The sequence below is a fragment of the Gymnogyps californianus genome, chromosome 11 (genome assembly GCF_018139145.2).
Source record: "Gymnogyps californianus isolate 813 chromosome 11, ASM1813914v2, whole genome shotgun sequence".
Classification (NCBI taxonomy): Eukaryota; Metazoa; Chordata; class Aves; order Accipitriformes; family Cathartidae; genus Gymnogyps; species Gymnogyps californianus.
This window is the reverse complement of record NC_059481.1, coordinates 24396178-24409740: the sequence shown is the minus strand read 5'-3', so window position 1 is coordinate 24409740 and position 13563 is coordinate 24396178. Positions and strand designations below refer to the sequence as shown.

At 45.7% G+C, this 13563-nt stretch overlaps 1 protein-coding gene across 3 annotated transcripts in view; it reads right to left on the bottom strand.

Annotated features, from left to right (window-relative positions):
• Nucleotides 1–13563, bottom strand: part of PPIP5K1 (diphosphoinositol pentakisphosphate kinase 1) — a 47666-nt gene that overhangs the window by 18781 nt on the left and 15322 nt on the right. For all 3 annotated transcript variants that reach the window (XM_050903046.1, XM_050903047.1, XM_050903048.1), the window contains exons 16-24: nucleotides 13043–13225; nucleotides 11981–12122; nucleotides 11116–11339; nucleotides 9976–10103; nucleotides 9363–9477; nucleotides 7800–7907; nucleotides 6391–6507; nucleotides 5909–6073; nucleotides 4704–4794 (exon numbers count right to left, since the gene is read on the bottom strand). In XM_050903046.1, coding sequence (XP_050759003.1) covers nucleotides 4704–4794; nucleotides 5909–6073; nucleotides 6391–6507; nucleotides 7800–7907; nucleotides 9363–9477; nucleotides 9976–10103; nucleotides 11116–11339; nucleotides 11981–12122; nucleotides 13043–13225 — 1273 coding nt within the window. The remainder of the gene's footprint in view (nucleotides 1–4703; nucleotides 4795–5908; nucleotides 6074–6390; nucleotides 6508–7799; nucleotides 7908–9362; nucleotides 9478–9975; nucleotides 10104–11115; nucleotides 11340–11980; nucleotides 12123–13042; nucleotides 13226–13563) is intronic.

Sequence of the window (13563 nt, the reverse complement as noted above, 5' to 3'; positions counted from 1 at the left end):
CAGTAAGGAAAGCAACGTGACCAGAGAGCTTTCTTTCACAAGCTGCTGTCCAGATGATATTTCACATCCACTTGGTCATGTCTTGCTACTCCAGAGTAGGTCCAATTGTTCCATGAACTACCCTTGCAAAGCACGAGATGCGCACACAGCATGGAACTTTGCTTACCCTATGGCGAGGAACATGGCATGCAAGACGGTCTCATGCATAGGAGGGCAACCTAATACCGGTGGCTTTGGCAGCTGCTGGTGTTTGCTTCTCCAAGGCACAGTGTTCTGTAGAGTAACTTGACTTTATGTGATATTTAGGGAACATCAGGCATTTGAAACAGGATTCTTTCGACTGAGGAAAGCAATTGTGAGTGAGACAAAACCTTATTATTGGCCAGACAAAGCCACTGATTGGCTATAAATTCTCTGCTAAACCATCTTGATGCTGCATTCTGTACTGAGAATACCAACTGCTAAAAACAACATTACTCCCACATACAAAAGGCTTCCAGAAACAAGCAGGTTGATCTTGTTCCACCTTGTCTGCCAAGGCAAAAAACCTGACATACTGCCTATTAGTATTTAACTGGAACAGTGCAACTGCTACTACTGTTAAAAAGATCCTGCCTATATTGCAAGCAGCTCTTGATTCTAAAATACAGCATCATAGCATGATTTAGGTTGGAAGGAACCTCTGGAGGCTTCTTCCCCAATGCCCCAGCAGGGCCAACTTGGATCAGCTTGCTAGGGTTGGTCCACTCAAGTTTTGAATACCTCCAAGAAAGGAGACTTCACAACCTTTCTGGGCCCCTGTTCCAACACCTGGCACATTCACGGTGAAAAATTTGTTCCTCCTAGCTAATTGGAATTTCCCATGCTGCACTTGTGTCTGTTGGTTCTCATCCTATCACCACGCGCCTTGGAGGACAGTCTGTCTCCGTCTTCTCTGTAACCTCCCATTTGGGTGGTGGAACAGCATTAAGGTCTCCACTCCCCACAGCTTCTGATCTGAACAAGCCCAGCCCTCTCAGCTTCTCCTCCAAGGCCACGTGCTCCAGCCCCCATCCACCTCCACTGCCCCTTAATGGGCTGACACCCGCCACATCCACACCCTTCTTGCACCAGGGAGCCCAGGACGGGACAGCAGTACTTCAGACGCAGTCTCACAAGAGGTGAATAGAGGGGAAGAACCAAATCCCTCAGCCTGACGGCTGTTCTCCTGCTAATCCAGCAAAGCATGCCGTTGGCCTTCTTTGGTGTAAGGACACACTGCTGCCTCATGTCCACTCGTTGCTCTTCAGGACCCCAGGTCTTTCTCTGCAAAGCTCCTTTTTAGCCAGAGCTTCTCTGGAGAAAACACACAGATCCTGAGTTTTGAGCTATTCACATGTAAGCTCAGTCTAAGCTGACGACATCTGCTCCTGGGAACAGTGGGGGATGACCAAAAGGGTTCTCATATGCACTGAACTTAAGCTATTCCACCACTGTGACACTGCTGGCAGCTTTCCACAGGACAGACTAGCACATACGTGTCATTGGACAAACAGGCAAAGAACTCTTGTCTGCAGGGTGACTGAGACACAAGTCTTAGAAAATTTCCTCCTAATGCCTTAAATTGAAGCTCAGTGCTGACTCAGCATGAACTGGAATCTTGTCAGAATGCAGACAAAATTTTGTCAAGCAGCAGCCAAGATGATGCTCCTAATCGTCCTTCCATGGCTTAAAAACAAACAAACAAATAACAGGAAAAACCCCAACAGACTCATTTACTGGCAGACAAAAATGGAACAGAACATTTTTATGACTTTCTATCTTGAGCAACCTCATGCCACTAATCATTAAGCTGAGGATACCCCAGTGTTTCTGCTATCCTACAGTAGACAGAGGCATTTTGTTAGCACCCTTAAGCCAGAAGAGAATTTACAAAGATGACTCTATGGACGACAGCCATTGTCTACAGTGAACTCTAGGAGACCACTGTAGCCAAAGTTAACACACGCACACACACACACACATGCATCCTAAAGAACATAATGGTATACTAGCCATTTGGATTTAAGATGTAGCAACATTTGCTAGAAATTACTGTATGTGCTGGATCTTTTTTGTGTATTTAATTTTCAGATGTACATTCAATGTTTCAGATGTTTAAAAAAATGGACATCCCTTATTTCCCTATGGGAGTCTCAGCACAAAGCTTCATGTCCACCGGCAATACACCACCTCTATTGCTCAAACAGCAAGGAGTGATTTTACCCCATTTTGAAGTGTTCTTGCAAGCAAAGAAAGGCACTGAAACTTCCCTAGGCTTCTCAAGCTAGAAGCATACACACTGTTGCAGACAATCCACAATAATGCACTTGCTCCTGCCCAGAAAAACGTGGCATACTCCAAAGCACCACTTTGCATAGACAAAGCAAGCTGCAGCCCGCCCCTTTTCCAAACAGACGTTTCAAGGCATTTTTTAAACTACAGCAAAGACACAGTTCTGGCAGGTATGGCAGCAGGGTTATTATAGGAGCTCTGTCCTGCTCCCCATTCCTGCATGCCTAAACATGAGGTTATACCTGAACAGACATTCTCCCAGAGAATCCATTCTCCCAGAGATAATGATAGCCAGCCTCTGACAAGGTCAGGCAGCAGGAGATAGGCTCAACTTCAGAAAAGCTCAGAAACAGCAGGTAGTATCTGAATGAACCCCCTCATAGCACAGCTGCTGAGACAAGTATTAAAGCCAAAGTTCAAGCTCCCATGAGTTCTATATTATTTCTCACAGAGAGAGCACATTTCAGATCCTAAAGGGGGAAGAAATTAGATTTCACAAAACAAGCAGGAAAGGAATCAGGAAGATTCCTCGAAGAGCTTGACTTTTACAGGTAAAGAGGCATCATTCTTCTTAACAGTTCTCAGGTTAAGAGAAATTCACAGAAACACAGACATCCTAATAACCAGGGATTGTGCAAGCTGGTGTTGCACCACAGGGGTCTCCTGCTCAACCCTTCTGTGCCTGCAGCTGCAAGACTCTACAGAGAAGAATGATGGCTGGACTGAGGATCCAGCTAGAGGTCTTCTGTCACAGATCAGGTCTCTCAATTCCTGCTCAAAGTTTTATCTCTGCAGAGCTTCACAGCTGGGAGAGTGACCAGCACAGGCTTCCCAGCAAGGCAAGTCAGACAAGAACCTGAAATTAAACCTGCTGGGATCACATTTCAAATTTTGCTGTCAAGGAAAAGTAGTACTGTACAAGGGTCCAGTAGAGTAGTAGTCTTCTCTATTGCCCAAACACACCTTCCTCAGAAACCTGGAAAAGGCTGTAGTAAATACGCTGTAATATCTGCTTTCCAGAGCACATGCCTTCTGGTACTCAGACATGCAAACAGTAAGGATAGTTTGCATGTAGCATTTGATGTACTCCAAGCAGATGCACTTCCTTGACTGTGTGCCATCTCAGAAATTCTCCTATTGATTCACATGGATTCACAGAATAACCACAGGTTTCTTCAAGCCTAAGCAAGGCAGTCTGTTACAGCTTACTTAATCCTGCAGGTGGTCTGTGAAAGGCAGACCTAAGTAGATGCACCACATGAAACAGCACATTCAAAAACCACTACAGCCAAGGCTATTGTGCCTTTATGAAAATAACATGCATCAGCCATTCCTTCTGAGATTTTTCCAACTGGCTGGGAGCATAGCTGGAAGACTCCAGGGATACTTCCTAACTACTCTGAAGAAAATTCCCTTTACTTGGTAAGAATTAGCTTCCAAAGAAGCCACTAATTCAAAAGTGACAAAGAAATTATCAGGCCTTTCAGAAATCTCTTGGCTGCAGGACGTCCACATAACAGAGTAAAGAACTGATGAGTCAGAACTGCTGCAAGTCTACAGCCATGCTATAATGCAAAAATAGTTTTAAAGAAAAAGAAAGTGGCCATAACTTGGGCATTTCCACCTCCTGGTGCCTATTAGTCATCTGCAAGATCTAGGTTTCACAGCTATCTTTGAACCTTATGACAGCAAAGACAGCTTTCCAGTTTCCAAATAGATCTTGCTTTAGCAAAAATATTTCAGGAAGAATTTCAACTATTGAGACATAATTTAGGTTAGGACGACAGGGAATGGTACTCTCAAGGACAGGCAAAGAACACCAAGTGCCCCAAAATATGATCTTCTGCTGGCTACCATGCAAAGAATGGCTAACCAGGGATTCCAGCTCAATTAGAGAGCTGTCAAACACCATTGCAGATGACAGATCTGTTCCATACAAGAGATCTTTATGAAGCAAAGGTAGAAATATAGTAGTCTTACATGAAGAGCAGCTTTGCACGTGAACTACTGTTTTGCAGAACAGAAAGCACGCTAGTTCTCACGTAAAATCATCTCTTCCTACTAAGTACAGAAACGATATAACAAATGATAGCAACATGGAACCAGAAGGCCAACCTGCAAGTACACAGCTTGCTCTGTTGCTCCCATACTATAAAGGATGAAAAGTGCATCTTCGGTTGCTAGAAGCTGAAGGAGACAATCATACACAAAAAGAAATACAGTAAGATAGTCTCTACAGTGGTCCAAACAGTAACACTAAAAGAAGACATAATACACACAGAGAGACATACAAGGAACTTAAGCCAGATGTCTATGTGGAGAGACAGACAGATGCCCACAGAAACACAGAGGTACAGGTGAGCAGGTTGGTTACAGGTCAAGTACAGTACCTAAGCCACTTTGCTTCATCTCAGAAGACTGCCTGGAATAAGTGCTGAAGAGGCGATAACCTCCTGATTTGGAAGAAGATTCAGATAGCACCTGCAAAGACAGATAGTATAATCAGTGTCGTGCTTTAAGTTACCCACTGGTCTCAAAAGCCTTTATACATCAATTGAAGGTAAAGAAAAGTACGTCTCTTCCTTAAAATCACAATTTTCAAGAAGCATAAAGGTACTCCTATGCTAAGATTGTGATAGTGCACACTCAATTTTAATCTCAAGTTTGTGTTGGGTTGTGGAACAGTGGAGATTTCAAAAGTATGAAGGGACTCGTGTACTGAGCTCCTTGGCTCCCAAGACTCCTGCTGGGATTACTAGGACATAGACTTCCTTCTTTAGCAGCAGGAAAGCGTATCCCCTTTAACTTAGTATGTGCCTGTTACAAAGAGCCCTCGAGTGCTGCGTGCAAAGATTACACCATGGGTGACACAGAGATGGAAGCCAGCTAACAAATACCTCAAGCCCTAACTCTCTGCTTTCACTGGTTCAGAAAACAGATAGCAAAAATGCCTGTGAAGCCCCTCCAAAAGGGGGGCAATTCTAGAGCACTTTGAAGGTGCCAGCTACCCGCTGACTGTGAAGCTAGCCTTATGACACATAATGGCTCTGAAGGAGAGAAGTAAGAACAGTAAAATTGATCTTTGTTACTTTAGCAGATCAGTGAATGGGACAGTTCTAAACCCTGACAGTTTAAACACTCTGTAATAAACCCATCGCTTAGCAGGGACCTCCGATTTGCATGAAATCTTAGATGGCAGACAGGAACAAGAAACGTGGGCTGAACTGTGAGAGGCAAAGGCTAGAGTCTAAGGGAAGGCAAAGATGTCACCGTGGCTAGGTGAAGAGGTTGCATGCAATCTTGTAGCTGGTTACACCAATGCCTCTACAGAGCACGTAACCCAAATAATTCTTGTGTTTCTCAAGCATTTCCTTACTTGCTCTTCCTCATCAGTTCCTCTGACCTGTGCTGCCCCTGTCCTTCCTCAACGAGCAGGAGTTTGGGAGGTCTGCCTTCCAAAAAATCCCTCTTTAACTTCTGCAGATCCTTTCCCAGAATCAACTCAAACTCTGGCACGTTAAAAGGAATGCCAGGAAACAAAAACCAAGCAAAAGAGCTTCATTAGAACAACCAAGGGTGCCCATCGCATTGTTACCTCCATGGACCCTGTCTTCCGGTTCCTGATCAGCGGTGATCTTCGCTGAATGCTGACCGGCTCACAAGGCTGCGGAGACCTTTGCTGTGCGCGGTCTGGCTCATCGATGCCCTTCTCTTTGGAGAGGTCCTCCAGGCTGCCCTGGTCTGCTTTCTTGTCCTCATTCTGCAGAAACATTGACACTTACAGGCACGTGGCCTTCGCAAGCACTGCCCAGGCACGGACTCCAGCCTTGGATCTCCCAGCTCTGCTGAGCTCAGGAGGATACCAGCGTTCTCAAAGACTGCCCTGACAAACCCTCGGAGTTAGGCAGGGAACATAACCCGCTAACAGCCTGCGGGCACAAGAGAAAGGTCAGAGGAAAATTTGCTGCTGGAGACTGGACGGCAGCAGAGCCCGGCAGAGCAGCAAGGTGCCCGACGGGCCCGCGCTCGCCACATCCCCAGCAGGCAGGGCAGCTTGCGTCCAGGCAGCGTGCTCACCTCCGCGGAGGCAGGCCGAAAGCCAAACCCCGTGGGCACGTTTCTGTCTTCCTCACAGCCTTTCACACCAGGGCTGAAATGCAGCTCCACATGGAAACGCTCTTCTGAAGATGGGTCCTGTGAACATGAGGCATAGGGAATAAGTAAATAAATAAAACTCGGTCCCACTGTCAGCATAGGCCATGGTCTGGACCTGGGCCACCCTGCCATGCCGGTGCAGCACGCATCCCAAGCGCATCCTTTTGGAAGGAAAGCGGAAGCAACAAGAAACCACGAACATAATGGCTCTAGGTTTGTCTCATCCAAAAGGACAGCCCTTATTAGCACAAAGCTGAGGCATTCAAATTGTTGTTATTTTGTGACAACAGCCACCAGAGGACCAAAACAGAATTGGGCTATATGTATGTATGTATACAAACATAAAACATAGCCCCTACCGATCCTCTCCTGTTGCAAAACCAGCACACACTGGGGCAGGGAGAGATTGGTTCCCTCCTGGACCTTTAGTCAGGTTGTTCCAAGACTTAAGCAACTGTCCCTAATATTAATTTTTAATGTTTGTTTGGTTTTTTTTTAAAGGAAGTCAGAGCTTTTACAGTATCCCGCACTAATGATGTAAAACCAAAAGTTTCACCATCTCTACTTACTAACAAATTTACACCACTCCTAAGAGCTCTATTCAGATTTTTTTTTTTTTTTTTTTTTTTGACAAACAGCACTAGGAAATATTTCACTTCTACAATTAGAACCCCACATCAGCTCTGTGAATACAAGATTCTAACTCTATAGCGTATGGAGGAAAGGGACTGCTCCCCTCACCCACTACAACCTCCTGCAGTGCAGGACCCGAGTCACAGGACCTGGGATTCAGTACGTGCAGTTGGGTGCCAGACCTGCTTATGGTCATCACCATCAGCTTCCACATTCCGGCTGTTTTTTAAATGATTCTCTTTACTTCCTGAAGATATCAGTATATACTTCCCTAACTATATCAGTATATTCTTAAAACAAAAAAAGTTTATGAACGTGGAATTTCTGGATATTTTCTAGAAATATTTGGAAAAAACTGCCAAATATAATTTGTTTTTATTTATTTTTTCCTACTGTTCATTTGTAATTAAGAAACAGCAAATTATCTTGCTTTAGGAAATGCTTTAAAATAGATAGTATTGATTACTTAAGTTTGGTATTACTGCTCAGGGTGGCATTCTGCTTACATGTAACAAGCATTAACTGGGTCACTGCCTCCCACCTAAAAATAAAAACTAGCAGTTGTGTTAATGATCCGTCCATCTTTATTCACAAGCGGAGAGAGCTCAGGTTACAGACTTCCCAGCTGAACTCATCTCTCGGGGACTGTGCCTTGCATCATGGCAGGAAGGATTTTATCCTACAGCTATATCCCTCACCTTGTTGTTGTCCTCGTAGAGCATGATAACAATCTGGGTCATGTAGTTCAGCTCTGAGATAGCACTCAAATAGTCCATGGCTCTCTTCCACTGCTGGTCTTTGTTTTCCTGATATATACACATAAACAGTCGCATGGAATAAGCAACAGCAGACACCTTGCAGCATTCAGTGAAATGGGTCTGAGAGAGTTTGTCTCTCCACAAGATAACAACATTGTCAGGACGAAAACCACCTTGCTTAACTTGCATGAAGAGAGATGACCTTGCAATGAGGGCAGGGTGCTTACAGTAAGGAGCAACTGCATAGAGGGACACTACAGCTACCCATACAATCCACGTGCAGATCTGAGCACATCCAGCTGCAAGCCCCCTGTGCCATGCTGACTGGAGAAAAGCATAACCCACCGCAGGTTCCCACACACAGTCATTCTCAAATAGTGGCCTGCAGAATGGAGTATTTTAGAGAAATCTCAAAAAAAGCACAAGGGATGAACTTGTGCTAAATAAGGGACCAAGTGAAGCTGCTTTTACACGATGCTGAATGAAAAGTCTACAGAGCCACGCTGGACCCTTGGGCTCCACAAGGCAGGCAGCCTACCCCTCATTGTTTCCCAACACTGCTAGGGAACGGCAGTACCTGAAGTGCCACTCATGCTGCTGTGGAGCATCTCACCACCTTGATGGACGTGAAATGAACCCCACGGGTACAAACGAACCCAGACGCAGCCCAATATCCCTGTGCTGGCAACACAGCATCCTCTGACACTCAAGTCAGGGAATAAAGTAGCATCTTATTCAGTGAGCAGTTCAGAGGTACTTGCGTGATCACTGCCTACAGATACACTGAGCTTCCACAGACATCAGAAATCACGCCTGCTAAGCAAGCCCAAACTCTCAAAGCATTTCAGAACACCATCCTTAAAAATGGGAAGACAAATCAGAGAGCCTTTCGAGGAGTCTAAAGCAGAGCTTTTCTCAGGGTCTGCATGCCAATTCCTTCAGGAAGCAGGCTATGAGAGCAAGTGAAGGTTGGAGTGGATGAGTTAGTCCCTTAAAAATGTGTCACCTGTCCCTCTGGTACAGAGCACCCCCTATGCATTTGCAACCTCAAGTCACCTCCTCTGTAAGCAAACTGATTTTCTTGACTTATTTAGTGACTTTCTGTCAATTTTAACAGGGCTAAGCTCTTGAAATAAAGGGTTGAAGGAAGCAGGAAGAGAGAAATTCCCTCATTCCCATTGCCTCATACTGCTATCCTCCTACACAGGTAAGTGGTCTACTCATCTGAAACCAGCAGGACAGCTCTTGGAGAAAACATGCCTCTGTACAAGCAAGGCAGGCAGTGTCAGGACTGAGAAAGAACAATCCTCCTACATGCCAGAAAGGCAGGAAGCTGCAGCATGCAAACACAGCAGAGACAGAGTTGGCCAGAGGCCACTGATGCACATCATTACTGGGGAGCTGGCTAGAGGGGCAACCTACAAACATACACTCTCCACCTTGGAAAGGGCCACTGAAAAAAAGCAGGGAGGCTTACTCTGTGAGCATTGCTGGGACACTTACATCCAGGAGCCCCCCATAGCGGAAGATACTGAGCAGAGAGTGCACATGGCTCTCGCTGGTGAAGTAGAGCCGTGTCCGAACATGGCGACCTGGTGACAGAACTCCTCGTGAGTACCTAAACAAAAAATCAGCCCAGTGTTACTCACAGCCTGCCAATGAATTGCCATCTATCATACAGCAGCATTTCTGCACGCTTAACGGAATAAGGTAGCCCCACACTGGGAACTGTCAAAGTGCAGCAGGAACAGAACAGCGAGAGCACTGGGCACAGAAGCAGCAAGTTTTATGGTATCCTAATGCAGACACATGGTGGGGCAGAGGTGGCCTCCTCATACTAGCACTTGCCCCTTGCAGAGACCGGGATGAAGGCACCGCCATCCAGCTACGATGGGTTTAAGCTTCTGTGGCACCGTGCTCCCGCTCAGCAGTCTCAATGCGCCTTTCCATTTCCCTTCTAGTTCTAGGAGCACCAACAGGCCTCCCTCTCGGTGTGTCCTTCAGTGTATGTTCAGTGCCTCCTTCCACACCAGTACACTCTTCTGGCCTGGTTCCCACACACTGCTCCAAAGCTGCCCTCCCCATCAGCAGCAGCAGCATGCAGCACAATCCTTACAAGGGATGTAGTTTGTTGACAGACTCATCTTCATGGGTTCTCTGTAGGTCCAACTGGATCTTTTTAATGAGAGGAAGACAAAAGCCAATAGCAATCTCCAGTTTCTCCTCCTTATTAATCCCATATTCCTGCAGGAACAAAACAATAGATACCCTTGAGCCCTGGTTCTTTGCCACATCCTCACATGAAAGGAGGCTGGACTTCAACAGTCCTGTCCGCAAGCACCACTACAGTTAAGCAAGGACAGAAAGGGGAATGTCACTCAGCACCTTTCTCTTTTTTTTTCTCCACATATTGCAGAGGGTAACAGAGAACAGAGGCTCCCCCAAGAATCCCACTCTGTCCAGACATGACTGTCAATATTCTTCCAACAGCTGAGAGGTGCAAGTACCATCAGGGAACCTCCTCTCATGACACACAAACTTATACTCTGACCAGGCATGAGCATTAATGCAAAAACTGCTATTTGCAAAGATAAAACTTGAAGTGCTATACTGGAAATAGCCAAACTGCATCTCATCAGGAGCACTGTGAAAAAGTTTAGAAGACCACTTCTGCTCTACATGGGCACAAGTGCAATTGGACCTTGCTGGTAGAAGCTCATCCTGTGTAAACGAAGCATTTCTGCCAGAAGTGGGACAGAACAAGGGTGAATACAGAGATCCATTGCATGTGGCCCTCCTTTCCCCTCCCATGTTCATGGGCATAAACTTTGTGAGAAGCAAGCCAACTTTGCAAACTGAACCAGTTCTAGTTTGACAAGAATAACAAACTTGCCAGAGCAAGCCTTCACTTTAACACAGAAATCTCTCCCTGTACAGTCTCGTATGTGGAGAATGGGGTGTTGCTATAGCACACACACTCAGCTCGAAGCTGTGCTATAATGCACTACGATGAACATGGAAAAGCTGCTGCGTCAGCTGTTCATTATTCTGACACTGCCAGAACCCTCATCCAGGAAGCCAGCCCTGCCACATCTTAAGTCATAAAAGGCTTTGGCCTTACACAAACACTAAGAGATATAGCTGAGAAATACCTGTGACATGCCGCCTTGAGAGCTAGTGCGCAAAAGAATCGAGAACGAACAGACAGGGAAAGGGTCAGAAACCGACACCACAGACATCGTCACACAGGCTATACCTGGGGTATGATCACATCTGCCAGGGCTTTGGAGAGTTTGAAGAGTTCAGCTGTGCCTTCCAGTTTCAGCGCACAGTTGTGCTGTACATCATACTTGATGCAGTCATAGATATCAGGGATCTTGCTGATGTCGTAACGCCCATTCTTCATGCGGAAATCTCGCTCCAGCTTACTCCAGCGTTGCAGCATCAGTTCTAGAGTCTCACTGTGGTACAGCTGCAGGTCTAAACAGCAGAGAACACCAACCACATTCACATCCTGACTACTTCTGCATAGATTTCAAGTGACAGCTACGACTGACTTCTCCCAGCAGAGAACAGCTCTGATTATTATGTCACCCACAGGAATTCTAGACTGGAAAAGCCACCGGACCTGTTGCACAGAGTTTTAACCTGCAGCAATAAGCTACTTCCGAAATACTTGAGAAAAGTGAAACTGCTTGCCTGTTGGCTAATGTCTGCCATAAATCGTGTGGAATGTCCCACAGATGCCTTTTTAAAACCTCTGCACTATTATTAGGAAAGTTCTCAGAGATGAGCAGATCGTGACTGAAAAACTTGCTGTTTATAGTCTTGAGCTCCCCTCCAGGAAATGCTTGAAAAAAATCAGGCATACTGCTACAGGCTATACTGCTGCTGTTTACATTCACTCTAAACCCAAGATGCACATATCATTTCCTTTACATTACAGCTCTCTTTAACAGTAGTTGAAACTGGAATAGGAGCCTTCTACATCAATAGCACACAGAATTTCACTTCAGAGTTTCTTTGCTACAGACAAACATAAACCACAGTGGTGTTTGGGAGCTCTGAAGATGTAACAATAAATGAATCTGCTCCAGACCCTTTCCAGTTCTGATGCTCACCTGCAGATTTTGGGTCTTCCAGACGTTTTTGTATCTGGGAGGTGAGATTCTCAATCAGGGTGAGCACCTGGTTACAGACCTCTACTGGGTTCTGGATAAACGTCATGGAGTTGAGCAGAGAAGCACTGCCTGTAGGTGCTAGCTGAGAGAAGATACCAGTAGAGATTAGTTAGTATCTTTACAAACTGGGAACACAAAATGTCTGCCTTTTGCAGCTCTACTGCTTTCTGATTAGGTACAAAAATTGTGCTCCCAGCTGAGCGTAATAAGCTGGCCTATTCCTAGGGGTAGATAGGCACGTTTTAAAAACTTCCTCAGGACCAAACTCAGAGGGAGCAAACAACTGCTTCTATCAGATCAGACCTCCCTCCACCTACAATATTCACTCGTCTCACTTTGCTTCTGTGCTTGAGCAGAAAGGGCTTCATAGAAGTTTTAAGTAGTTCTTTGACGTGATAAATATGTTCCTTAATGGGAAGGGATTTCAGTCTGGTAATCAGATCCCAGACTCTGGGAAAAATAGTGCTTTGGGGACTTGTTGGAGAAGCAGCTATAGTGCTTTTATTGGTTGCTGTGCTGGATGTAGCCCATGCTCTCTACTCTGCAGCTATCAGACACTGATAAGACCACAAAAGGGTTTGTATCCAAAAGATCAGTTCACACATGCACAGAGCACGGATCTAGAATCCGGCAAGACATACTCCCTGTCCACAGCAACTGGGATTGTTCTGGGCAGCATGCAGTAAACCACGAGAACTCTTCTTTTAGCACACCCATGAGAATAAAATGCCCTGGGACTTCTAAAGGGAGAGGAAGGTACCACGATGATTCTTCAAGGAGACAGTCGAGCAACACTGAGGATTTTCACTTGGAGGAGGGCAGGGGCTATTCACCTGCCCTTTCCCTTCCTAAATTCTGTTTATATCCTGTAATTTTGACCAGAACTGATCTCAGACTAACCAAACTACTGTTCACATACCAGCAGGTTTCACGTCAAACCACGGGAGCAATGCTATTCCCCTTCCAGATACAGGAAGCAATAAAGCCACACAGGTGCTTTACCTTTTCATAATCGTCTTCACAGAACTCAGCATCCTTCTGCATGATTTCATGCAGTCGTGCCTTCACTCTGTGTTGACAGCTGCTAAGGGAATCACTGTCACTGTCCAGGAGACCGTTCATATTGGCACTTTTCACCATTTGCACCAGGATGGGGGTCAGCTCTCCTTCCAGGGCCAGCAGACCCTAAAGCAACACAGGACAAGATTTCAGCTATGCGCAACCCAAGCAACAAACATTTCTGGTAGTTCCATAGCCAGCCTTCAGTCAACTTGAGCGAAATCACAACTGCCCTTGAAGAGCAGTTTTACAGCAACAGCACCTACAGTCACCAGTGACTCTGGCATGCTTCTAGAGCTATTTGAGGCAAAAGGCCAGCTCTGCCTGCAGCAGCCCCAGATTTGTCTAGGCAATTGTTGAGCAGCCAACTCAGTTTGCTGGAACATGTTGATACAGCAGAGGCTCTGAAGAACAGCTAAGGTCACCAGAGGATTCCCCTTGGCTCAAGCTTTAACTGCAGATGA